At 34.3% G+C, this 24,333-nt stretch overlaps 1 protein-coding gene across 5 annotated transcripts in view; it reads right to left on the reverse strand.

Moving 5' to 3' along the window:
* HACE1 (HECT domain and ankyrin repeat containing E3 ubiquitin protein ligase 1) overlaps window positions 1–24,333 on the reverse strand; it is an 87,375-nt gene that overhangs the window by 28,474 nt on the left and 34,568 nt on the right. For 2 of the 5 annotated variants that reach the window (XM_087817532.1, XM_087817530.1), the window contains 10 exons: window positions 22,888–22,984; window positions 21,948–22,049; window positions 21,133–21,239; window positions 15,387–15,537; window positions 8,764–9,098; window positions 7,589–7,657; window positions 7,264–7,351; window positions 2,016–2,127; window positions 1,824–1,921; window positions 1,555–1,642 (listed from right to left, as the gene is read on the reverse strand). In XM_087817532.1, coding sequence (XP_087673658.1) covers window positions 1,555–1,642; window positions 1,824–1,921; window positions 2,016–2,127; window positions 7,264–7,351; window positions 7,589–7,657; window positions 8,764–9,098; window positions 15,387–15,537; window positions 21,133–21,239; window positions 21,948–22,049; window positions 22,888–22,984 — 1,247 coding nt within the window. Of the gene's footprint in view, window positions 1–1,554; window positions 1,643–1,823; window positions 1,922–2,015; window positions 2,128–7,263; window positions 7,352–7,588; window positions 7,658–8,763; window positions 9,099–15,290; window positions 15,538–21,132; window positions 21,240–21,947; window positions 22,050–22,887; window positions 22,985–23,969; window positions 24,009–24,333 lie in introns of those variants that run through there. The other 3 variants (XM_087817531.1, XM_087817529.1, XM_087817533.1) reach the window with 2 other exon arrangements.

The following is a 24,333-nucleotide window of genomic DNA, read 5'->3' on the forward strand; positions in this document are numbered from 1 at the left end:
TCAAACAATTCCCACATTTAGGAATTTTTAATTCTTAAATGTAATTATCTTCTTGTCAACTATACATAAGAAAAATTTCATCTAGATTTTCATCTGTTAATACTATGACCCCAAAGAGAACACTCAGATGGCTTACAAAAAGGACAAATCACAATCTTTATAATCCATGTGCTTTAATATTTGCTCTGCTATAAATCTGTAGTATGAGGAAGTAGCTCTACTAATGATTCCACACCAAATCTGTTTTTCAGATATGAAACTAGACAGACTCAGAATAAGAGGTTATAAAGAAAAGAAATACATCTAAAATGCAACATTTTAATGCTAAATCTTACATCAAAGATTAGGCCTAAATAATGAAACTTAGTGCCACATCAATCTTGTCAAATTCAACAAATTTAACTCGTAACAAACAATCAAAGGTAACAGAGTTAAGGGAGGCAGTCCCATATTCCTAAAAATTCAAATACACCAGGTGTATCTGAGGAGCCCATCACAAAGGTGAATAACTACAGCTGCCTAGCATCACTGCAGCCCACCTCTACATGCCTCTCTTAGAGTCGTCCTTCCTGTTCCAAGGAGACTTGATGCTCATTTGGTTGGATGCAATCAGGAACTACAATTAATGAAGCATTCTATCCTTATAAAAAAGAATTTAAATACTGGGAAAGAAAAGATTTTCGGGGGGGGAAGTAACTATACACAGCATTTAGAAATTGAAATCCTACCTTCGCTTGGATATGTCTCTATTAACACACTGTATGCAGGAAACATATTTATACGTTTTACGTTGACTGGTAATAGAGCACGCGATAAAAACTACCTGCAAACAATGTGTTAAGTTACAAAACTCTCAATTATATCTCACAAAACTAAGGTAGTATTAGCCATTTCCATTTAGCCTACAATATCAAATTATAATTCTGTAGGCCACGAGTACCATTTCAACAAATAGAGTTTTTTATCTGTGTTACATGGTTAAATAGGAGCTTTTTAGTTGTCAGGTCTTGATATTTTAAAAAGACTGAAAACTAAGTTACTATATATAAATAGATTATAAGTTAAGATTTGACACCATGATTTCTAGACTTTGTTATGACCAATACATTTTGAGACTTGGAAACTCAATTAGGGTTAGCAAATTTTAATTTTTCCAAATAAGGAGTGGTATTATTTTCAAATACAGCTACTATCACTATTTCACTAAAAGAAATTTTAACTCAAGAAAAGTGGACTTAAGGGCAATCCTTAAAGTGAATCCATTTAGCTTTAGTTTACAAAGAACTAATGAAAAGTTTCTTGGGGCCAGCACTAGTACTTGAGACAAGTATTTGAGAATCAAGTTTTCAGAGGAAAGACTGCTACAGAGTCAGTTTCCACTCATTAACTGTGTTAACATAGACAAAAACTCTGAATTTCTGTTTTCTCTTCTATGAAATGGGAATACCCCACTTATCTTATAGAGCTACTACGGGAATCAAAGAATAAAACACACTGAAGTAGTTTGAAAATGTAATTAGTCACAGAAAAAGTCATCAGTAGTGTACAACTTACCATCAGCTGACTGGGTAAACAATGCATAATCAGGATTGACTATCTCATTAGACAGAATATCAAACCACTCACGCACAACACCTTGACCCTGAGTTCAAGAAAATAAAATTAAGTATCAACAGAAATATATAAGATAGGGAAATTTTTTGTAAATAATAAAATTAAAACCATATTAAATTTCTTCCATTATCAATTAAATATCAAATTTCATTCAAGTGCATTTCAATCTTTTATATACAGCGATCTTCACAGCACTTATTCATACCCACCATGCCTTCTTCTCCGTGGAATCGTACAGCAATTCCTTGCTTTAGCTTTGCACAATTTGCTTTTGAGACAACTTCACAGCTACTCCTAAAAATAGAATCTAAATATGCAGCACTGGTTAGTTTTGCATATTAAAATTTACAATAACTAGTGTCTGGGGCCTCCCATCCACAGCATTTCTTTGTTAAGCATACCTCTGTGAACCAGCAGGATGTCATTCTCATTCACTGGCCTGTGCACCATGTCTGAATCGGTTTGTCCTGAATGCAAATGTTCATAGAACCATTCACAGCGATCTTTAAATGGCTACCCCAACAAAAAACATTAAAGTATGTTAGTGTTTCAGTCACCTATTAAATTTACTTAAGTTAGCATGCTAGATGCCCTTTCTACAAATAATCATCCTTAGACTTTTATATATAATAAATAGTTCTAGATAATGTCCTGACATTTCAACAACTATTCACAAACAGGCAGAGCTTAGCTGAAATACTCTGACTATCTAGAGAGTGTATTTATTAAAATTCCCTACATTTACAACAGAAAAGACCTGATAAATTAGAAGGTTATATCTAAGAACTAAATGTGTTATATGTAATTGAATCCATTTACTCTCAATTTCTCTTAAACCCAACAAGGCTTATAAAAATGAATTTTCACATCCAGAAAAAATGATGTCACATGTTCCATTTAATTTTTCATTAAAATAATCTTTTACAGCTAACTTTATTCTTATTTCTACCCTTTGAATATATACAGCAACTAAAACAGAATCTGTGACCCCCTTCTTTCCTTCTTCCTTCCCTTCCTCCACCCTAAAAATTAAAAATGATCTCTTAAACAGTAAAGAAAGTCTCTACCTTTTGTTCATTTGCCAGATATGCAACTGCATGTAATTTGCAATTTTTTATGATTATTCAGAAAGTATTGCTGAGTACCCAGCATGTGCCAACACTGGAGGTAACATAAGAGCTGTAAAAATCTCAATTTCTTTGCTAAAAATTGTTTAATACAGTTAAAGAGATGAGACTAGCATTAGAACAACACAATACATATATAATATTAAGTTCTAAACAATGAAGTACAACAAACTAGAGTGCATTAAGAATTTAGAGGAATTAAGAATCTTCCCAGAACTTCAGTTTTCCCACCTATAAAATAGGGAAAATAATACTCTAAGTGCTAATTGTGAGAATTAAGTGAAATAATGCAAACATAGAACATAATAAAAATTATAATAATAAATTAGCTAACATTTATTAAAGCACCTTTAAGCCAGGTATGGTTTTAAGCACTTTAGATGCATTTTGACATGGAATCCTCACAACACTATGAGGAAAAGGGAATCTTATTACCCCCATTTCACAGAAGAAAAAAATACAGCACTAAGAGGTTAGCTTGTATAAATACTCAACACCTAGAATGCTCAATGAAGAGGTTTTGTTCTTATTATCACTCATAACAATGTTAAAATTACCACGATTAAGTATTTAAAATGACAGTAAAAGTCCTTGCCATTGTATTAAACCATATTCTTTATTCATAAAATGTGAACCAAAAAATAAAAGCAAATGGCAATTTTTTAAGTAATTCAAATGGAACATTAAAAGGTACAAAATGCTACCCTCAAAAGCTAATAAAGTTATCTTTAAGATCAAAACATCCACACATATATACACACACCTACAAAGCCTAAGGGCAGATTTTTGTATGTAAACTTTCTGAGTACCTGCATTTCCATAAAATAATTCACAAAACAGGACTGATTACAGAGGTTCCTCTTAATAGCATTTGTACAGCAATACAAAATGTTTCTCCCTTTAACTACAGGCCACTTGAAAACCACCAACAGAACAGTAAGTAAATCCCTTAGGAGAGAGAGTTTTTGTTAACTTTTCTGTTTTTTTTGGAACAGCCTCCAAGTTATAGAAAGTTTCTAAGTGTAATAGAATACAAACTATTTCTTTTTCCTGATGTGAGAGTAAGATGCCAACATGATGGCCAGTCACCTCTAAAGCTTCAGTGTGTATTTCCTACAAAGAGAATTATTCTACATAACCAGAAAACAACTGTCAAAACCAAGAAAATTAACACTGACACATTACTACAGTATATCTAATCCTTAGACCCAACTCAAGTTTTGCCAGTTTCTGAATTATGTCCTTTATAGCATGATGACTCATGAACTGTATTTAGATGTCCTGTCTCATTCTGGCCGAGTTCTTCAGTGTTTTCTTAATTTTCATGACCACGATACTTTTAAAGATTGCAGGTCAGTTATTTTTTTAGTATGTCCCAACTGGAATTAGTCTGACGTTTTCTCATGATTAAATTCAGGGTGTGCATCTTTGGAAGGAATAGTAAAGAAGTGATGCCATGTTATTCTCTGAGCATCTATCTTATCAGTGGGCACACTGATACATCTGCTTAGGTCACTGTCAAATGTGTACATTGTAAAGTTATTTTTGTTTTTATTTTATTTTAATCCTCACCTGAAGATATGTTTATTGATTTTAGGGAGACAGAGACAGAGATAGAGAGATAGAAAGAAGCATCGATTGGTTGCCTCCTGTACGTACCTGGACCCAGGATTGACCCTGAAACCTAAGCATATGCCCTGACTGGGAATCGAACCCACAACCTTTTGGTGTACAGGACAACACTCCAAGCAACCTAGCCACCCGGCCAGGGCTATAAAGGTCTTTTTTAAATCTTTGTAATTAATAAATACTCCATGGGAGATATACTTTAAGACAGTAAAAATAACCCTCACATCTTCAAACTTTCCATTTATTCATTAATTTTTTCAATATAGACTCATAATTAATTGTATTTATAATATTTTGCCATCATTATTTCTTTTGATGATCAAATTTTTCCAGATTTGGCAGGTGGAGTCCATTCAAACTGGTTCTGAGTCATTTTTAATATGACATAATTATTTGAACTTTCTTGCACATTAAAATGTTCCACACTCATCTCTCCCTTTCCCTTACCTGGAATTAACCATTTCTCCAAGGAGTTCTGATTCATTGAGAATGGTATTTAGAGACCAAGAACTGGGTGCCAGGTTTGCTATATCTATCTACATTAAAAAATCTAAGTTCCCACTGCCATCTCCAATTCCAATCCAAGGGCACATGGTTCTATTTTCCTACGTTTTCTAACTGCTTTCTCCAACAATGAGAAACTAAGCTCCCAATATCTTTATATACTTATTTGATCAACCTGTATATAACCAACATCCTATTACTAACATGAACCCTTCACTAAATGCATGCCCTCCACCCCACTTAGGCTTTGTCAAACTACTCTGAATAACTGGCACGGCCCTCCACACTGGACATCCTCCATATGCCACTCCAACTCACATACTCCATGCTGAGCCCCTCTTCTACACGGACACCCTCCTTACCAGGCCCAAGCTCCAAAAATGGGAACACCACCATGCTTGTGGACATCTTCCTCACCCTAGTCAGGCAACAAAATCCCCTCTGTGGGTCAAAGCGGTAAGGTGGGTAGCTGATGCAATGCTTTTTGACTGAATTGTTCCAGAAGGGAAGGGGTAAAGGAAATAAAAAGCAAAGACAGTATTAAAAAGTAGCAAACTACCTTTCAAAAACTAAGTTTCTTTCACCTATAATCTCCTTTGCCCTAGTATGGAGTCACATAATGTAGGTTAAAAAAATGAAATTAATGCCCGGCCGGGCGTGGATCAACGGTTGAGCATCGACCTAGGATCCAGGCGATTGGGGTTCGATTCCCAGTCAGGGAGCATGCCTGGGTTGCGGGCTACAGCTGATCAATGACTCATCATGATGTTTCTATCTCTCTCTCTCTCCCTCTCCTTTCCTCTGTCTGAAATCAATAAGGATATATTAAAAACAAAAACAAAAAACTGAACTTAAGAACCAGAAAGACTTCTAATTCTGGTTCTCCCACTTAATAGACAAATGACTTAACTTACTTAACTTCCTCAGCTTCAGTGAGAGTACCTATCTCACCTGACTGTTATAAAAATAAAATGATCCACATTAAAAAAAAAAAGTATGGTACCTGACATGAAGTTAGCATTCAATAAATATAAGTTATTATCACTACCTTCTCTTTTACATTATCATTATTAAACAGATGTCAAAGGATACCTATAGACATGGGTATAATCTTATAAGAAGTATTTGTTAGCTTTAACTTCTGAAAGAATCTGTGTCCCTGAAGACATTTAAAAACACCTATAGTATTTATCCTATGACTACTTGCCAAACCAGAGCCTGTAGTCTATCCTACATTTCTTACAAATTGTTTCCTATAATTCTGCCAGGATCATGTCATTCTCCTGAGGCCAAGTTATCAGTGGCTCCTGCCACACAGCAGACAAAGGTTCTTTAATCTGGCAGTCAAGGCTTAACATACAAAGACCCACATCAGCCTTTCCAGAACTTATCTCATTCCTCACCTACACAAAATTTCTGCTTCGAGCACCGCAGTTATATGCACTTTTCCACCTGCATGTCTATACCGTGGCTAGAATGCTCATCTTCCCCGCCTTATTCTCTTCAAATTTTGCATGTTTTTCAAGGTCCAGTTTAAAATCCCTCTCCTCTTTGAAATTTCCCTTGTTTATAGCAGCCAGAAGCAAATGCTTCCTCCCCTGAACTCATAAAGAACCAGGTAATACTGTAATTACTCTTACAATTACATTTATCATCTCCCCTGCTAGACTGAATTAAGATACTCTTGGAGAAAGGATGTATGTCTTCTACCTCCAAAACGACCATTAATTGTACATATGTGCCAGTTACTATTTAAAACCTACTCTTCACAACAGCTCCATGAGGTTTATCTCTATTTTACAGATGAAGAAACCAAGGCTCAGGGAAGCTGGAACTGTGCCCAAAGTCACATAGTTGTTAAGTAGTAAAAAAAGCTTTTCCTAACATATTACACAAAACATGAGACATGTGGAATGAACCCTGGCAGGGGAAAGGTTCTCAAGTCAAATAAGTTTGGAGGATTAACAAAGTTAAATCACTATTTTTAGCAAAGGGCTTCTCAAAGCCTTTAACGAGATATTGATAAACTTGATATCTCTCCAACAGGGCATATTTCCCTAATATATTTGGGGATAAAATCCTTTTCACAAGGACGATAAGCCTTATAGGACTAGTGTTCCATGAAACTCATTTCAGGAAATGTGGCGTGTTCTATTGTCTTTGAACAGTCTTTGCACAGAGTAGGACCTCAATACACATTTCTTGAAGAAGAAAAATTACTCCTCATACTAGACAAACATACTAATGTAACTCCATATACTAAACAATAAGGTAATTTCACTCCTTTATAGCAACTGGTGTCACAGTAATAATTACTTAACTAAACAGTACTCAAATTTAGAAACGTTTCATTAGACAGGCTAAAAACAAGATTAAGAGAAATGTCTACCTGTGCTTTAATGATATGCATAAATCTTGACATCAATTCAGGGCATTCGAGGAGGAAGTGAAAGTGGTCAAATATAATTTTGGGATTCCTAAAGGAAAAAAAACACATTTTGTTTAAATGGACAGAAAGGATGACCAGCATTAAGTGAAATGCAGATTCAGATATAGAGATACTGAAACAGAAGAATAACACACCTACTATACATCTACTTGTCACTGAGTATTATTTTAACAGTTTAACAGAAATAACATTTTTTCTGTTGAAATGAATACTGTAAATAAAGAAACGGCTATAAGGGCAAACCATAAACACAAGAAAGCCTTACCTGTTAACAAAGCATTTTAAGACTTCATCATGTTTGCAGACAAATTCAATGAAACGGGGTGAAGTCATTCTGTGGGGGGCAAAAAAAAATCAGAGCACACAGACAAAAGTTGATGATATAGCAAATCTGAAAACTATGTATTGAACTGGACTGGCTTCTAGACAAAAAAATATTTGGGTTTGGATTGTCTTCACAAATTTAAGAAATTGAGGCATGCCTAATCAATCCGTAAGATGAAAAAATATTTAATTCTCATTAACATATAAACAAGTGACTTTTTAAAAACCTTGAAATGTTAAGCATCTCTGATCTTTACATTTCAAATACATAACAACTGATCCCACACAAAGTGGCATTCACCATTCTACACGCTAATAACTTACATAATGCTTATCAAATATTTTGAACTAATTCTACATCAGTACAATGAGTATCCTGAAACAAGATTGGAACAGAACCTAAATCAACAAATTATCAGTTGTTTTTACTGAAATTACAAAAAAGAAAAAATAATAGCATTTCTTCATCTATCAGAGAAAAAACAATAAGCATGCAGTGTAAACCTTGACAGTTGGGTTTTCTCTGTTTTGCAATGCAAGCACGCCTGACTTGAGTTTTGGTTGACAAGGCTTCTCCTTCAAAGAGGCACACACTTCAAAGATGGCTATCTTTAATAAACACATTGCCAGCCACCCAACTAGATAAGAGCCAGGCCACCTCCCCCCACTGAGGCTCCTTTGTTTTAAAGATCTTGGTTGATTGCGATAACCAACCACTTAGGCCTCTTGTTTTTTTCTCTTCCCACGCTTTAAATTCCCACTCTTATGTTTTAAATTCACCAATAAAGAGTGAGCACCAGAAGCCCCCTACCTTCGACCCCACAAAAAGCAGAACGCCAGGCCCATACCCACACCACTTGTGCGCTAGCTCTCTTGTGGGCCACGCTCTCACTCTTGCTCTCTCCCTGCAACCTCACTGTGTGGCCCCAGGTGTGCCATGTAATTTCCAGACCTTGTAAGTAATAAACCCCCCCCCTTTTTTTTCAAAGTTTCCTGATGGTTATTGCTGAAGGGCGCCTTGCAATCATAATAAGAACCACAAGGGCTGGTCCAGCCACCAGATTGGTTATTGATAGGCTGAGACCTGCACACAAAACAAAGCAGAAACCCTCTTACCCTGGAGGCATCTGACAAGAACAGCACATGTAAAAAGCTTGAATGACAGCACTTAGCCGGTTAGCTGTCATAGAAATAACATCCTGACAGTCTGCACTGGCTTCCTGTTTCCCTCCTAGAGCATCTGGTTTAGATTCCCTGGTGCCAGTGGATAGATTTTCATAGCTCCCAGGTCCTGGAGGTTCAAATGGAGGCATGGAAGTACCATCTTGATCTTGGCCTTTTTGTTTTAGTAAAATAGAAGTGATATCCGTTGAGTCCTTTTTGTTTTTCATCAGTTCTGTAGCTATTAAAACTAGCCATTCATCTAATGAGTGCCAAAGCAATTCAAGTGGCTAAGAGAGAAAGAAAAGGTTTTTTTTAAATGTCATTCTAAAACTCTAGCCAAACAAATATTATAAAAGAGAAAATTTACTCTAGATACTTCTATTTTCCCAAGTTAATGTGACAGCAATGCCTATAGATAAGCAACGAAAAGACTGAATGTCATATAAATGACAATTTATTTATACTGAAAACTTAGTTTGCATTTATGCATTCCTTGGAGTAAGAAGGGAAAATTAAAACCTAACAAAAAATGTGTAAGCAATCTTCTTTTAAAATTTTTCAAATAGTTTTAAAAGCATGTATTACTTTTATATATATAACCCCTTTAACCTTTACTGTATTAATGTGTCGACAATTTTCAATTCTTTTTTCAATTTAAAAAGCGAATTCCTAAAGAGCCTAATAAACAGATTAATTTACTGTGCTCTTTTCTTTACATCTAATTCATAGAATTTTGAAAATTTAAGACAAGAAATTTTAAAACATAACATTTATATGTACACACACACACATATGCTTACCAACATACACATAAAATCTATCCCTAATAAACAGTAACTATCAAATACTGACTAGCAAATTCTTAATTCCAAGTAGACTAACAGTTTAAAAAGGAAAAAGGGGAGTAAGTAAACTGTTTATTTCTACATGATTTAAAATATTCCTTTTGAAAAGAATTCCTTTTGTAAATAAAATTTTCTTTTTTAAATATCACGTGACCTCAAATGCTACAATAGGACTAAGTATTAGAGACCATGAAATATATACACTGTCTCTAATAATTAGGTTTTAACACAAGCAGAAATATAAATGCCCAGCTACTATTAAAAGACCTGCTACCCAGAATCTAATGTACAGCAATATGACTACAGTTATCAATACTGTATCATATGACTGAAAGTTGCTATGAGAGTAAAGCTTTAATGTTCTCACCATAACAATAACAAAAGGGTAATTCTGTGAGGTGAAGGATGCATTATCTAACCTTACTGTGGTAAACATTTTGCAATATATACATTTATCAAATCATCACATTGTATATCTTAAACTTATACAATACTTATGTCAATTATGTCTCAATAAAGGTAGGAAAATAAGAACCCACTAGAACATTTTTAATCCCAAATAAAGGTTAACAACTGGCAATGGGGTAGTGGTTAAATGGTTCTTCATTCCTATCCTACTTTAAATATTCCTATTGAGAATGATAAACTTTCTGCAAATCAATGTAAAAGTTAGTACTATCTTTTGATCTTATATGATCACAGAATGCTGCAATCCAGATCATGTATTTTGGAAAGACACACCCTTACAATATTTCAACTAAAAGAAATAATCTTACTTTTAAAGATCACTATATGAAGAGATTATGACACCATATTTGGAGCCTCAGAAAATGTTTAACCTGTTCTGCCAGAAAATTCTTTCCAATTATCTCACAAATCCTTCTGCTACATCTTCAGCCTTTTTTCAGGTTTCTATAACATTCTCTTTCTGAGAACATATGACTTACTGAATTTACAGACAACTAAATCACCCTTAAGTCTTTACTTAGTTAAATCAAAAAGTGAAAAATAAAAAAACCCCACTACCATAAACAAAAACCTAACTCACTCATTCAACAAACATTTAATTAGTACGTACTAGGTAAACAGGTAAGCAAAGGCAGAACTAAGTACACCCTTCCTGAGGTTGAAATTAGCACCCCTCTTCCCCACAAGTGGGCTTGTCCATGATTAGGCACAGAGCAGCTGGAAGATTCAGGGTCCCTGAGCTACGTAACAGAGGCAAAAGAACTGGCTGCCGGAAACAGAAAAGATACCTTCACTGAAATGGCTTTTTTTTTTTTTTTTAATATAACTTTATTGATTTCAGAGAGACAAAGGGGGAGGGAGAGAGAGATAGAAACATCAATGACGAGAGAGTCATTGATCAGCTGCCTCCTGCACGCCCACTACTTGGGCTAGAACCCGCAACCCAGGCATGTGCCCTGACCGGGAATCGAACTGCAATCTCCTGGATCATAGGTCGATGCTCAACCACTGACCCACGCAGGCCCAGCTGAAATGTCTTTTTTTAAATCTGTACCCAATGATATGTTTATTGATTGATTTTAGAGAGAGAAGGAGCGAGGGAAAGAGATAGTAGTGAGAGAGAAAGAGAACATCAATGTGAGAGAGAAACATGTATCAGTTGCCTCCTGAACATGTCTCGACCAGGGGTCAAACCCATAACCTGGGTATGTGCCCTGACCAGGAATCGAACCCAAAATCCTTTGGTGTATGGGACAACACTCCAACAAACTGAGCCATCCAGCCAGGGCTTCACTGAAAATGTCTTAATTTTAATCATGATTCAAGTTTGAGTCGATAGTTTCAGTTCATGAGCAAAACATTAAACCTGCTATAAAAGATGAAAAAGAACTTACGTCAACAAAACTATTTAGCTTTACATCAGAAAATGAACTTCCAGAATAGAAAGAACAGGTGGTGGTGATGTAAAACTGCTTGAAACAAAAGGAAAAAGGAATAATAGGCCTTGAAATGAGAAGGGCGAAAACCTAGAATATCAACACACAGGATAGAGATGAGCCCCAGGCAGTAAATGATACCTGCTGCTCATGAAGACGAGAGCACTGAGCCTGAACCTATAACAATCCCATTTTCAAATACTGACAATGTGCAAAAATGAAAGGCAAAATTTGCATAATTCAGAATGCTAAAAAAAACTAGAAAGTTCTCCATAAAGGAACATAGCGAGCGCAGAAGTAAAGGAGAATGAGGGAAAAGGAGAAGCTCTAAGTCATCTTAGGCCTTTCTCTTCTCTCTTCCCCACCTTTTCTTTCTTCATTCCCACACAGGCAGTAAAACAAAATCCCAACCTTAATGTAGTTTTACCTAGGGAGCTGTCCCTTTGAAAATTTGTTCAGAAAATTCATTCCTCAACCACAAAAGAATACTATAAAAATAATTTTAATTTCTGTGGTAGCAGCCACAGATGAAAAAGATTATAATAAATTTTAAAAATTAAAAATAAATCATTGCAAACCATATCTATGATGCTTTCTATACTCATAAATAATGATAAAGACATTGTATAAGATACTGTACATATTAACTGTTACTGAAAAATGAGTCAGTGACTATGGAAAATATGAGCTGGCTTCTCAGCACTGTGAAAATACTGCTTCATCTCATATTACTGAGTGATTTTCACCTCAGAATTATATTCTCCCTATAGCAACAATGATGACAATCATATGTGATTTTTCAAAACATTCCAAGTTATATTTCAAAGCTGTAATATATAATCCCAAACTTGCTGAAAAATTAGAATTTTTCAAGATCCATGTGCCAAAGTGAGATACAAATTTGACAGGAAAGCATTACTAACTTAAATTCATTAATTGCATCTTCAAATCCTGTTCGTCTGACTACCCTCGACTTGATGTCAACTGCCACAACCAATCTTCCTTGGTTTCCAAATTTTCCCAATTATACTTCTATGAAACTGTTAATAGTCACAGCTTACTATTCACAAAAAGAGCATATCAAGGTTCAAGAAGCCTAAACTATCTTCCCCACGCTCACCCTGCTTCTCTACCAGAACTACCTCCTCCTTTGGATGCTCTGAGGTTTCCAAGTCACTAGATAAAAATCTCTGAACACTAAAAAAATGGCTAAGTGTTCAGGTTAATTTAAAGGGCTTCTAAGATAAATGAGAAAACTAATAACAGGATGTTAAATAATTTCACCTACTAAAAACACATGGCCTATAAACCCATTCATTTTCATGGAAACCCCATTAGTTAATCTTAATAGAGTGATAAGCCAGAATACCTAGTTAATTAAATGGAAAGTGGAGATCAATTGCTACCTTGGAAAAAATGTTGTAAAAATTAAAATGCTATTTCCAATTTAACATTACAGCAACTCAGCAAATGTTTAAGATTTTTACAATTTGAATCATCCCACAAGGAACAGAGAGAATAGAGACCTTATGTACACAAATGACAATGTAATTTCTATTGTTATCCTTATAAGTGGGAGGGCAGATCATTTTGGCATCCTCTAAAGAATCTACACTTAAGTCATAAAATTAGATGGAAAGAGATTAATAAATTCCTTAAGAATAAAACTGTTTTTAAAAAATTAGTTAAGTCTTATAATAAAAATGTTAACAAAGTGACAGATCAAAATTTAAGACAAAATAACAGTTGTCAATAATGCAGAAAATAGTGCCTTAAAAAAGAAATAAAAATACTAACAAATAAAATAAAATAGAAGAATATGTATATAATTGATATATGAAAATCAAAATACAGAATCTGGATTCCATAAAAAAAAGAAAGCTAACAGAAAAATAGTGATATCCTTTTCTACTCAGTTATACCTGTGCTGCCTGGGTAGGCAGAAAACTAGCATATGCATTAAATGTCTACAGAGACGCTACTCAGCACATACTTTCCGATATCATCGGCAAATTCAAATTTTAACAACAAAAAATAATCAGACAATAGTGAATATAAATAATGGTGACCATATCTATACCTGATTTGATCTGTCTATTCATCTTTAAATGAGTAGCAAAAATGAGTAGAAAATCAAATCAGGGGTAGATTCAGTAACTAACAGCATGAGCCACACCAGAACACATTAGGAACAACTTCGTGTAATGTGAATGTCTGAGGGGTAAAACTCACTTAAAACAGCACTGAAAAAACAATGAACCAATAATTTAGATTAGAATTTTACACAAACAAGAAATTATCACTCCTAACTAATGTTCAAGGAAGTGGTATGTGAAAAGCCAAATTTTAAATTACAAGAAGATGCATAACTTCCTTCTTCCAGGAGGTGGCACAATAGGGAAAGAAAAAAGGAGAGAGAAAAAAGACAGTGAAAACTCTTTCCTACACTAATTTTTAAAAATTACAAAAGAGAGGAAGAGAGAACACATGAAGCAGACAAACAGATGCAGAGATACTTATACACACCTTCCTAAAGGCTATCACACCTCTTCTATTAGGTATTAAAGAAACTACTGGTGTTAAAACGCTTGCAAACCATTTATTTGTGTCTGCCAAAAATTTTCCATGTAAGGATCATTTAGCGTAACTCATTAATTTAACTTTGAATTTTTACAGACAGTGAAGCTGTTGATCATAACTAGTTTTAGAGAAAGTGGCACATAAAAGCAGTTATATCACTTTTTTTTTTTTTAAGTATATCTTTATTGATTTCAGAGAGAGGAAAGGAGAGGGAGAGAGAGATAGAAACATCAATGATGAGAGAGTCATTGATCGGCTGCAGCCCGCAACCTGGGCATGTGCCCTGACCAGGAATGGAACCCTGATCACCTGGATCCTAGGTCAACGCTTAACCGCTGAGCCACACCCGGCTGGGCATATATCACTTTTTGGATAGAGAACCTATATTTACACTCAAAAGACTGCTTAAAGAAATACGTCTTTATGAAACCCAAAAGCAAATTTTATAATATGAAAATTTCTTAAGGTAAATTACCTTTAAAAAAATAACATGGGAAGTTATTAAATTACACATTTATCCAAAATCTGAGTTACCTGAAAATATAATGCCATAAAAAAGCATTAATAATAGCAATTACAGCCATGTTCATTTTGTTTACTTCATCAAATTATAATTTGAGTAGCAACACTGCCTTGGGTTTTATGGGGAACCATTTTCAAAGGATTCCATCCATAAATGTGCTTGTATAAAAGAAGCAACTGAAGCAATACAAAATGTGTTCACAAAATACGTATCTCAATGATTCATCCGTGAAGTAATCTCAGGAATTAACTGTTGGTAAACCCAGTAACTGAAAGTAACCTTACTCTGAAAACATATACATGGACACACACATAATACACACATGATAATAAAATCTAAATAAAAACTGAACAGTTTTTTTCCTTCTAAATAAGTAATATTTTTTTAAAAGCATAATGGCTGCATATTGCCACCTTAAAAACCTATAATCCAATAAAAAATAGATTTAATTAGATTTAAACATTAAATATCTTTACCCTTAGAATAAAAAACTAATGGAACTAAAATTTTACTTGTAAGAAAAATATAAAAGCTCACCAATTAAGACTTGCTGCTGATTAAACAGAGATGAAAGGGAGAAGGTATGTGCCTAACCTAAAAAGTGATATGGGTATGAACCAAACTTACTTCCTGTGTATGAGGTTTCTGATTAATGAATGCATGCTTTGTCAAATTCATCTCTTTTACGTCTATCTTCATAACAACGTCATATACTTTTCTGACCTTGAACACCTGGCTTCTTGGTGTTTTATTCCCGTTGTAGCCCATGTCGATTCCATTACTGGGAGAGGATGGACCAATTCGAAAGACATGACAAAATATCCTCACAATCCTTAAAAGGCTCTTCATTTGAGCATCATAATTACTAGACAGGCTAAAAATTAAAAATAAAATATGAAGAGATTAGACAGAATAAAACAAACTACATCTTAAAATGCCTATTTTAAAACATCTTCATCAATTGGCCATCTGTTTCATAACATAACAAGTAAAATTCCTTTCCTATCATGGTATCAAGGACAGAATGTTTTAACAGGAGGTTACCAAATATATATTACTTGAATTGCATATGAATAAATTATTAATTTTTAAGCCACCAGGATATAACCAATGATTAAAGCATAAAATATGAACAAAACTGTCGAACACTTGGTTTCTTGAGACACCAACTATAAGGCAATCTCCAACTGTCACTTCCAAAAGTATATTTGTAAATTAAACTGATTCTTTAGAACTCAGAACATTTCACAGAGAAGCAATGGCAAATGTTGGTCCTATGTCCTTAGGGCCACCCATATCTCAACTGTATAGGCTGAACTCTCTACTATTCTATCCCTAGCATAATAATCAGTTTTTCACATATAGAACATTCACAAATTGAATAATCTTAAAGTTACCATCTGTATTAGAGTGGTTCTCAATATAACAGTTGCCTTAGGTCTCTACATAAATATAGGAAATATATACCACTATAAAAAAAAGACTCAAATCCAATTCACACGAAATCATATTGAATATAAACTTCCTTTGACAAATCACAAAGCCCTTCAGAATCCCATAGTGCCAGGGGACTGGTCATCATCATAACTATCAATCATTACTCTGTTAGATATTTTAAAACATTCTGTTACTGTTGTTTAGCAGGTGGTTTTATTTCAAAATCTCTAACATCAGTTATCTTTTATTACAACAGCTACACAAAAGCAGAGTAAAGAGTTGCATAAACTTTTTAGGCAGAATAACATGATTGTCTTTTCATAAAATTATTAAAATGTATCCTATCTTCCCCTACGTATTTTATCCAGTTCATTAAAATCTTCCTCTATATTTTTAGGTATCTTTTAACGTTAAAAAAACAACAGGTATAATGTAGAAATAGCAAATGCCTATTTCTAAGTATTTCAGTTTGGTAAGCCCCAAATTAGAAAGGGTTTTCCTATTCCTCTAATGACATGTCAACCAAAATTTCGTGACACTTTCACTTTAATACTCATAGTGTATTCTCATTCTAAGAATTATTAAATTGGTAAAAAAAGCCAATAAAAATGAGCTATCAGTTACAAGTGTTAGTGAAATACAATAGCTATTGACTAGGATAGCTACAGCATATTAGCAAAACTTTTTATTTTTTTTGGTAACTCAATCGAATGTGTATTAAATCATTAGTTTTGCTTGCACTGATTTTTACATATTTGTCTTTACTAAATATTTCTAATTTTGTATCATACATACCATTGTTGAGACTGACAAAATAGAAACATTGTTTGGTTGAAACTATTTCCTCCCTTTATTGTGTTGCAGCTCTTGGAAAAATTAACTGCAATGATTCTCAAATTCTTCTGCATGAGAAAGGTGTGATTTTTTAATTTTCCTCTGCAAAATTACTACAAGTATATAAATATTTGTTTTAAGTACCTGAGCTCGAGTTATCTTAAGGTAACAAGTATTTTCTTACAGTGGAATTTTAAAACCATCAACTATATAGCCTAATAATTTTATACTACTTTATCCAGTTTAAACTTCTTCCAAGCTGACTGCTTGGTCTAAAAAATGTTATTTTTCACTTTCCAACCAGTCAAATATCTCTTTTGTATGATACAAAAAGATTATAAAATCCAAATCCAAACTTCGATATATCCTTCTCAGTTCATCATAAAATAATTTATTTCCAAGCTACCAGGTCTCAATATGAAAGTGTAAAATTAGTTTCCTAACTTAAAGCCCTATCAACCACCTTTGTTTTTATATGAAAGTACACCTCCATTCACAGTCTTACTTTAGCAAAGGCTATGATTTCTCTGTTCATTTACACATTGTTAACAAACTTTACCTCAATCGCAAATATATAGAAAGATAACTCACTCATTTAAGGAAACAAAGTATGTGGGAAAAGGCCCTCAGTAAATATTTATTATCTTTATCAAATACTCCTAGAATCAGTTAGACAAAAGGCTGTTCATTTTTTCAAAAGTGTGCTAAATAACATCTCAATCACTACTAATTAATACATATAAATCGGTTTATATATATATATATATTTTATTGATTTCAGAGAGAGGAAGGGACAGGGAGAGATTTGAAATATCAATGATGAAAGAGTTGTCACTGATCAGCTGCCCCCTGCACGCCCCCAACTGGGATCAAGCATGCAACCCAGGCATGTGCCCTGACCGGGAATCAAACCGAGATCTCCTGAACCCTAGGTCGATGCTCAACCACTGAACCAGGCCTGGCCAGGCATAAATCAGTTATTTTCTTAATTAAAACTTCTATTAAAGTAAATGGCCAAAATCGCATCACACTGGGGATTAAGAAACATAAAATGATTCATAAATAAACAAAACAATCTGCAAAAGTACCATTCAACATAATGTTAAAATGTCAATTATAACTTAAAAAACTTTTTAATTTAAATGCCATTAAACATAAATTGGAAGGAAAAAATAACTTGTACTTAAGGCCCCCTTAAGAATCTACCTTGGTAATGTGAGATAATAGAATATATATCTATTGGTCTCTAACCCCAGTTCCTGGCACAGAGTTCCTGAAGCCCTTATAATTTCCTAAGTGGTTAGAGCACTAGGAGCATCTTTTGGTCTAATATTTGGTCTTTGATGTGAATTCCTAACACGGAGTTCCTAAATGTCTTGGAATTTCCTGGGTGAGAGCAGTGTCTTTTGTTCTAGTGACATGACTCTTGGTGAGCTCCAGGATGGATGGTCACTAGAAAGGCAAAGCCATGATTAGAAGCTTGAATTTCCAGCACCTCCCTTTCCCCCAACCCTGGCTGGGTTCTCCAAAAAGAGGAGAGGGGCTGGAAATGGTGTTGTTAATGATCCACATGTCTATGTGATGAAGCCTCCATAAAAAGCCAAAAAATATGGGGTTCAGGAAGCACCCAGGTTGGTGAACACATCCGTGTACCAGAGGGTGACATACCCCAACTCCGTGGGACAGAAGCTCCTGAGCTGTCAGTACTCTCCCAGACCTTGCCCTAAGTATTTCTTTATCTAGCTACTCATATATATCCTTTATCATATCCTTTGATAAATTGGGAAATGTGTTTCCCTGAATTCTGTGAGCTGTTCTAAGGAAATAATCAAATCCAAGGGGGAAAAGGATCAGAACCTCCGCTTTGCAGTCAAGTCAGGCAGAAGTTATGAGTAACCTAGGGACGTACTACTTGGGATTGACATACTGTGGGGGCAGTCTTGGGGACTGAGACCTTAACCTGTAGGAACTGATGCCATCTCCAAGTAGATAGTGTCAGAATTGATTTACATTGTAGGATACCCAGCTGGTGTTGCAGAATGCTTGGTGTAGGGAATGAAAGCTCACACATCTGGTGTCAGAAGTGTTGTGAGTGAGGTAATGATATGAAAATAAAGGAGAAAAACACAGGAGGAGGACAGGTTTTTCTCAAAACAGTAACAATAAATTCTAACAATACTAATAACCAATACTCACTACTGACCCAAAGAAAGAGGTTTATACAGGCCAAAAAAGACCATAGTGACAGATTCTACAAAACATCTAAATAAGTAGCATTGTACGTGGCAAGACAGTACAGTTTAGCAAAGCAGCTTTAAAACCTGTACTGGCAATAGATCCCTTTTCCTACCCTGATTCTCCTATTACAGTAATCTCCCTGTGGCTTTTAAGAGCTAGACTGAACCCTAGGACCTGCTTTTTTTAAAGTGAGGATAAGAATCCTGGATCTTCTATGTATTAGCTTGGCAAATCACTGAACTTCACAATTTTCTCATATGTAAAATGGAGATAACAATATCCAAATCACAAAGTTAATAAATGTTAAAGGTGAACTTAAAAACATACATACATACACAAAAACATAAATGCTTTCTGATTACTGTGGAAGGGAGAAAATGGTACAAAAATCTAAATTAAAAAAACAAGTTTTCTAATGTAGGAAAACAGGTTAAAGATATTATGGGGGTATTTAAAATAATCATCATTCTCTCTAGCATTTTTCATTTATACCATCACCACCATCACCGTCATCTCCTCTGCTATGTGTCAGACACTGTGCTTGGCACTTTACTGCACCTTATTATTTCATTCTTACAACCATTCATTAAGATACTTACTATCATTTTCCAACAAGGAAATAAAATAGTTTGGATTGAAATTAAACATAGGGAGAGATTTTGTCTGTATTATTCATGAGCACCTAGGTGATGGGCTGGTGGATAATAGGCACTCAAATTAAGTATTAAATGGATGGGTGGATGATGAAAAGAAACTCCAAAAAGTTATTTGCTGAGGTTACAGTAAACGGTGATGTCTGTATTTTCACCTGAGTCTGGTGTAAATGCATTTACTTAGTATGTCTGAAACTTAGAAAGTCCTCATCAAATAAATGGATTAATGGAAATGACTAAATAAAAGGAGAGCATTATGTCAAGCTGGAATTCAATGACTCTAACAGGGTCTAAAATAGTCTCAGAGGTAGAAATATATTTTTAAAATTAGCAAATGGTTTACTGAGTAAAACTACTGAAGAAAGACTTAATGGCTAAAAGAACACAAGAATGTGACCTTGGTACCATGAAGTATAAAGGGCCTAGCAAAGATCTTTCTGAGTAAATAGTTCAGAATGTGATTCTGGTCTAAAGTATATGAAAAGTCCAAGGGAAGACAGAAAAAGAGGGCTAACATATGGCTTTGACAATGTAGCTGATTTATAGAAGCAACATGTAGCTGGAAGGAAGAAGTCTAGTTGCAACTAACAGACATAAGAGAAGACCGTGAACTATTAAGACTATCAATGTATTAAGAACAGAAATGAAAAGACTATTGTAAAGTGGAAAGCATCCAAATTAAAAGTGGACAAAATCTGTGAGCTATGACCACTTACCATTTCTAAATGGAGTAGCTAACCACATACAAAGAAATGTAGTTGCAGGAAAATGTAATATATATAAATGCAAATATTATAAAGGCATCAACTCCATGGACTTAGAGATGAGCTATTAAAAGCCATGTAATTTTTGGAATGAATAAAGAACTGGAAAGGGGGAGAGTTCAAGGAGAAAATTTTATAAGGAATCATTAGAGTGTACTGAGAGGTTGAACACTAGCTTATACCCAGTTTTATATATTAGTGATCAAGATTCCTCAACTACTTTCTTGATCCTTCTTAATGCACATTTACTTACATGACTGTTCTAAGCAATCAAGTTGTAAAATTCTAGACATATATGCCCAAATCCACTTAAGTAAGTCTCTAGTTGTAGTCTCTTTAGGGAAACTAAAGTCTCCTCAGTAAAACTTGATTGCCCTGGTCCTTTAAAACAAAACATACAATGATGTGTCAGCAAATTTTTAGAACATCTTATCACTGAAAAAAAGCATCCAACAAAATAAACTATTCCCAGAAAAGCCTAAAAGGAGACAGAGTTGACAGATATTGCTACCTATCGATCTGTTTATATTTTGAAACACTTACCTAAGCAGTTTATGACCATTTGTTGTGGCAACTTCAGCAAGACTTGTTAAAATCTTTAGGTACTGGCTTTCACTTTGCTGAGACAAATGTTCTAGAACTTGCCGTAGCTAAATTTTTTACAAATTAAAAAATGTGATTAAATAATAATCCATTAAACTTTATCAAGAAATTAAGCACCTATTAGTTTAATAAATATCCCCAAGCCAGTTAGCTGAAATCAAGTCCTTTACAGTTATTTTGCCTTGGATACATTCAAAAGCTAATATAGAGAAGACATAAAATCTTTGTTCAAAATCACCAATAAAGCAATAAAAAAATATAAATAGAACAGAAATCACCAAGTTTATTTATAAAAATTTAATTCTAAAACTTAAGAGAAATTTAAATACTGCAATTCTTCAAAGAGTAGAGCTATTCTAAATACAGAGCTCTATAAACTAGTGATTACCAATCATAACATGATATTCCTCCTTAGATTCTTTTCCTCTAGCTATGGGGAATATTCTAATTATCTTTAAGAGAGACCAAAGACCCAGAAGAAAGAAAATTCAGAGGGCCCAAATTTAGCACAAAGTTTATTATTATATAATTCATACTTACCCTATAATGCAAATAAGCAAATTTTTAAATAAACTTATATTATTATAATATAGGTAATATTTACATTATTTATATATCATTTGTAATATATTTATAAATAATATAATATTGTAATATTTATAATAATAAAATTAAGAAACATATTTGTAAACTGCCATATACACTAAACATGCATAAAGCTTGTTCATTTTAGGCTACTAGCACAATTACATTACCATGTTTTCTCGGAGATCTTCATTCTGTGTCATTTGAATAATTGTCTGGAAAAGCCTAGGGTGATATTGAATTAATACTTCACAGGTCTCTCCATATCCACCCTAAAAAATATATTTAAAATTATCTAGGTTTAAAAACAAAGTTCCTAAAGGAAAACTTGCAGACTGTACAGGTTAGGAGCTTAGTCCCACAAGAGTGACCCACTTCAGAAGGCAATCACAAGTCCAGGCCACCCATACTTCTGACTAACCAGCTGTAAGTCAGGAGTTCCCACAACCCCCTCCTTGAGTTTGATCATTTGCTAGAAGAGCTCAAAGAACTCGGGGAAACATTTTCCTATTACCTATTCATCATAAAGGATACAACTTGGGAACAGCCAAATGGAAAAGATTCATTCATTGGGCAAGGTATGTGGGAAAGGGCACAGAGCTTCCATGCCCTCTCTGGGCATGTCACCCTCCCAGCACTTGGATATATATTCACCAACCCAGAGAACCCCACTGTTTAGGGTGTTTAGGGAAATTCCATTATATAGGCATGGTTGATTAAATTATTGGTCATAAATGACAGAATTTAAGTGCCAGTCCCTCTTTTCTCCCCAGGAGTAAAAAAGAGAGGTTGCCCTATAATCACATGGTTGGCTCCTCTGGGAACCAGTTCACATCCTGAAGCTTTCTACCGGCTTTCAGCCACCAGTCATCTCATTAATATATGAAAAGACATTCTTACACTCTGGAAATTCCAAGGGTCTTAGAAGCTCTCATGTGATAAATTGGGGGAAAAACAATATATATTTCTTATATCACAGTTCCTTTTAAAGAGCATATTCTTCACAGAATAAAAATATTTATACCCACCCTCTCATTTGAGGAAAAACTGATTTTACCAGTCTCTCTCTATTATAAAGTAAGGGGCTAAGAATATATATTAACAACATACCTGTACACATAAATCCAGAGGGGTTACTCCATTTTTATCTGGCAGATATTTGGCTCCTCGTAATAGAAGAATCTGTGCTGTGTCTCTCTGACCATGACTGTACAGAAAAAAGGACCAAGTTAAAAATATAATTGTTTTAATTTAAGGTCTTTCTCTATGAATTATGGGCAGTTAATATGAATCAACAGAGGATTAAGGATTTTTAAAGATTAAGAGGAAGATCTGTACTACATCCTCAATCAGGAAAGCATTTCTCAAGGTTAAGTCATACTTTCACTATTTTCTTCCAGTCACTTCCTTCTCAACTCTAACCTGAACGTCTTCCTACCACACACATCCAAAAACACCTCATTATTCAAAATAGGAGTACACAGCGGTTGGGCAAAAGTAGGTTTATAGTTGTGAGTACATGGAACAGAGAGTTTGTTCTTATTTATTTATTTTTGTATTTATTTTTATATTATTTGTATTATTAGTTTTCTTATTATTATTATTTTGTATCCTCATTTGTGATTTATCTTTTAGGTAATGGTGGCTGGTAATTTAACCAACTACCAATGAAAGTAGATACTTAAACCTACTTTTGCCCACCCCTGTATTTTATGGCACTTTAATACTTGGTAAAAAATAAAATAAAAATGAAGGAAAGAGAAAATAAATATCAAAGTAAGAGAATAGCGGGAGGGGAGGAGTTAGTTAGCCAAAGATATAGTTAGTTTCCAATCTTCATTTTATCAACCCATTCAGGGCTTCTGCTGACAGCTATTCAATCTGACCTAGAATGGACAACTCTTTAATCCACATGCCCCATTCTCTCCAATTACTCTTCCTAGTGGGAGTGAAATTAGTAACTATGGCTCTTTCAGCTAGGAGACAGTTTATTTGGGAGTAGCAACCACTAGACTCTAGGTCTTGTTACTCAATAAGCTAATCTGATCCTAGATACAGGAAATAAAAAATAAATTTACAATTCAGGGACATTAAAGTTTAAAGCTAATTTTACAAAATGTCCAAGGAAGTCATACAATTTGGAAGAGTATCTGATCAAAAATTTTTATTTTGTAGATGAGAAAAGTTACTACCTCAAGCACAGGTGAAACTAGAACTCAGATCTCTGGTCTTCTAGACCAATACTCTTTCCACAATACCATTACCTAAAAAGAAATGTCATTTCACAAAGAGTAAGATTACACAAAAATTAAAAATCTGTTTATTCTTTTTTACAAAATGATACTGCATAAAGTATAATTTATGACCAACTGGAATTAAAGATTAAAAAATAGGATCCTACTATAAATCTGGTGGCAGATAATAATAGTTATATCACTCTCTTGATACTTTATTGTAATACTGATTATCTTCCTTAATACAAATATTAATAGGTCCAAACTAACTTAACAACAATATCTAAACCACTAAACTATACACCCAAAACCAATACAAAAT

Source organism: Miniopterus natalensis, chromosome 5 (genome assembly GCF_054644295.1).
Source record: "Miniopterus natalensis isolate mMinNat1 chromosome 5, mMinNat1.hap1, whole genome shotgun sequence".
NCBI lineage: Eukaryota > Metazoa > Chordata > Mammalia > Chiroptera > Miniopteridae > Miniopterus > Miniopterus natalensis.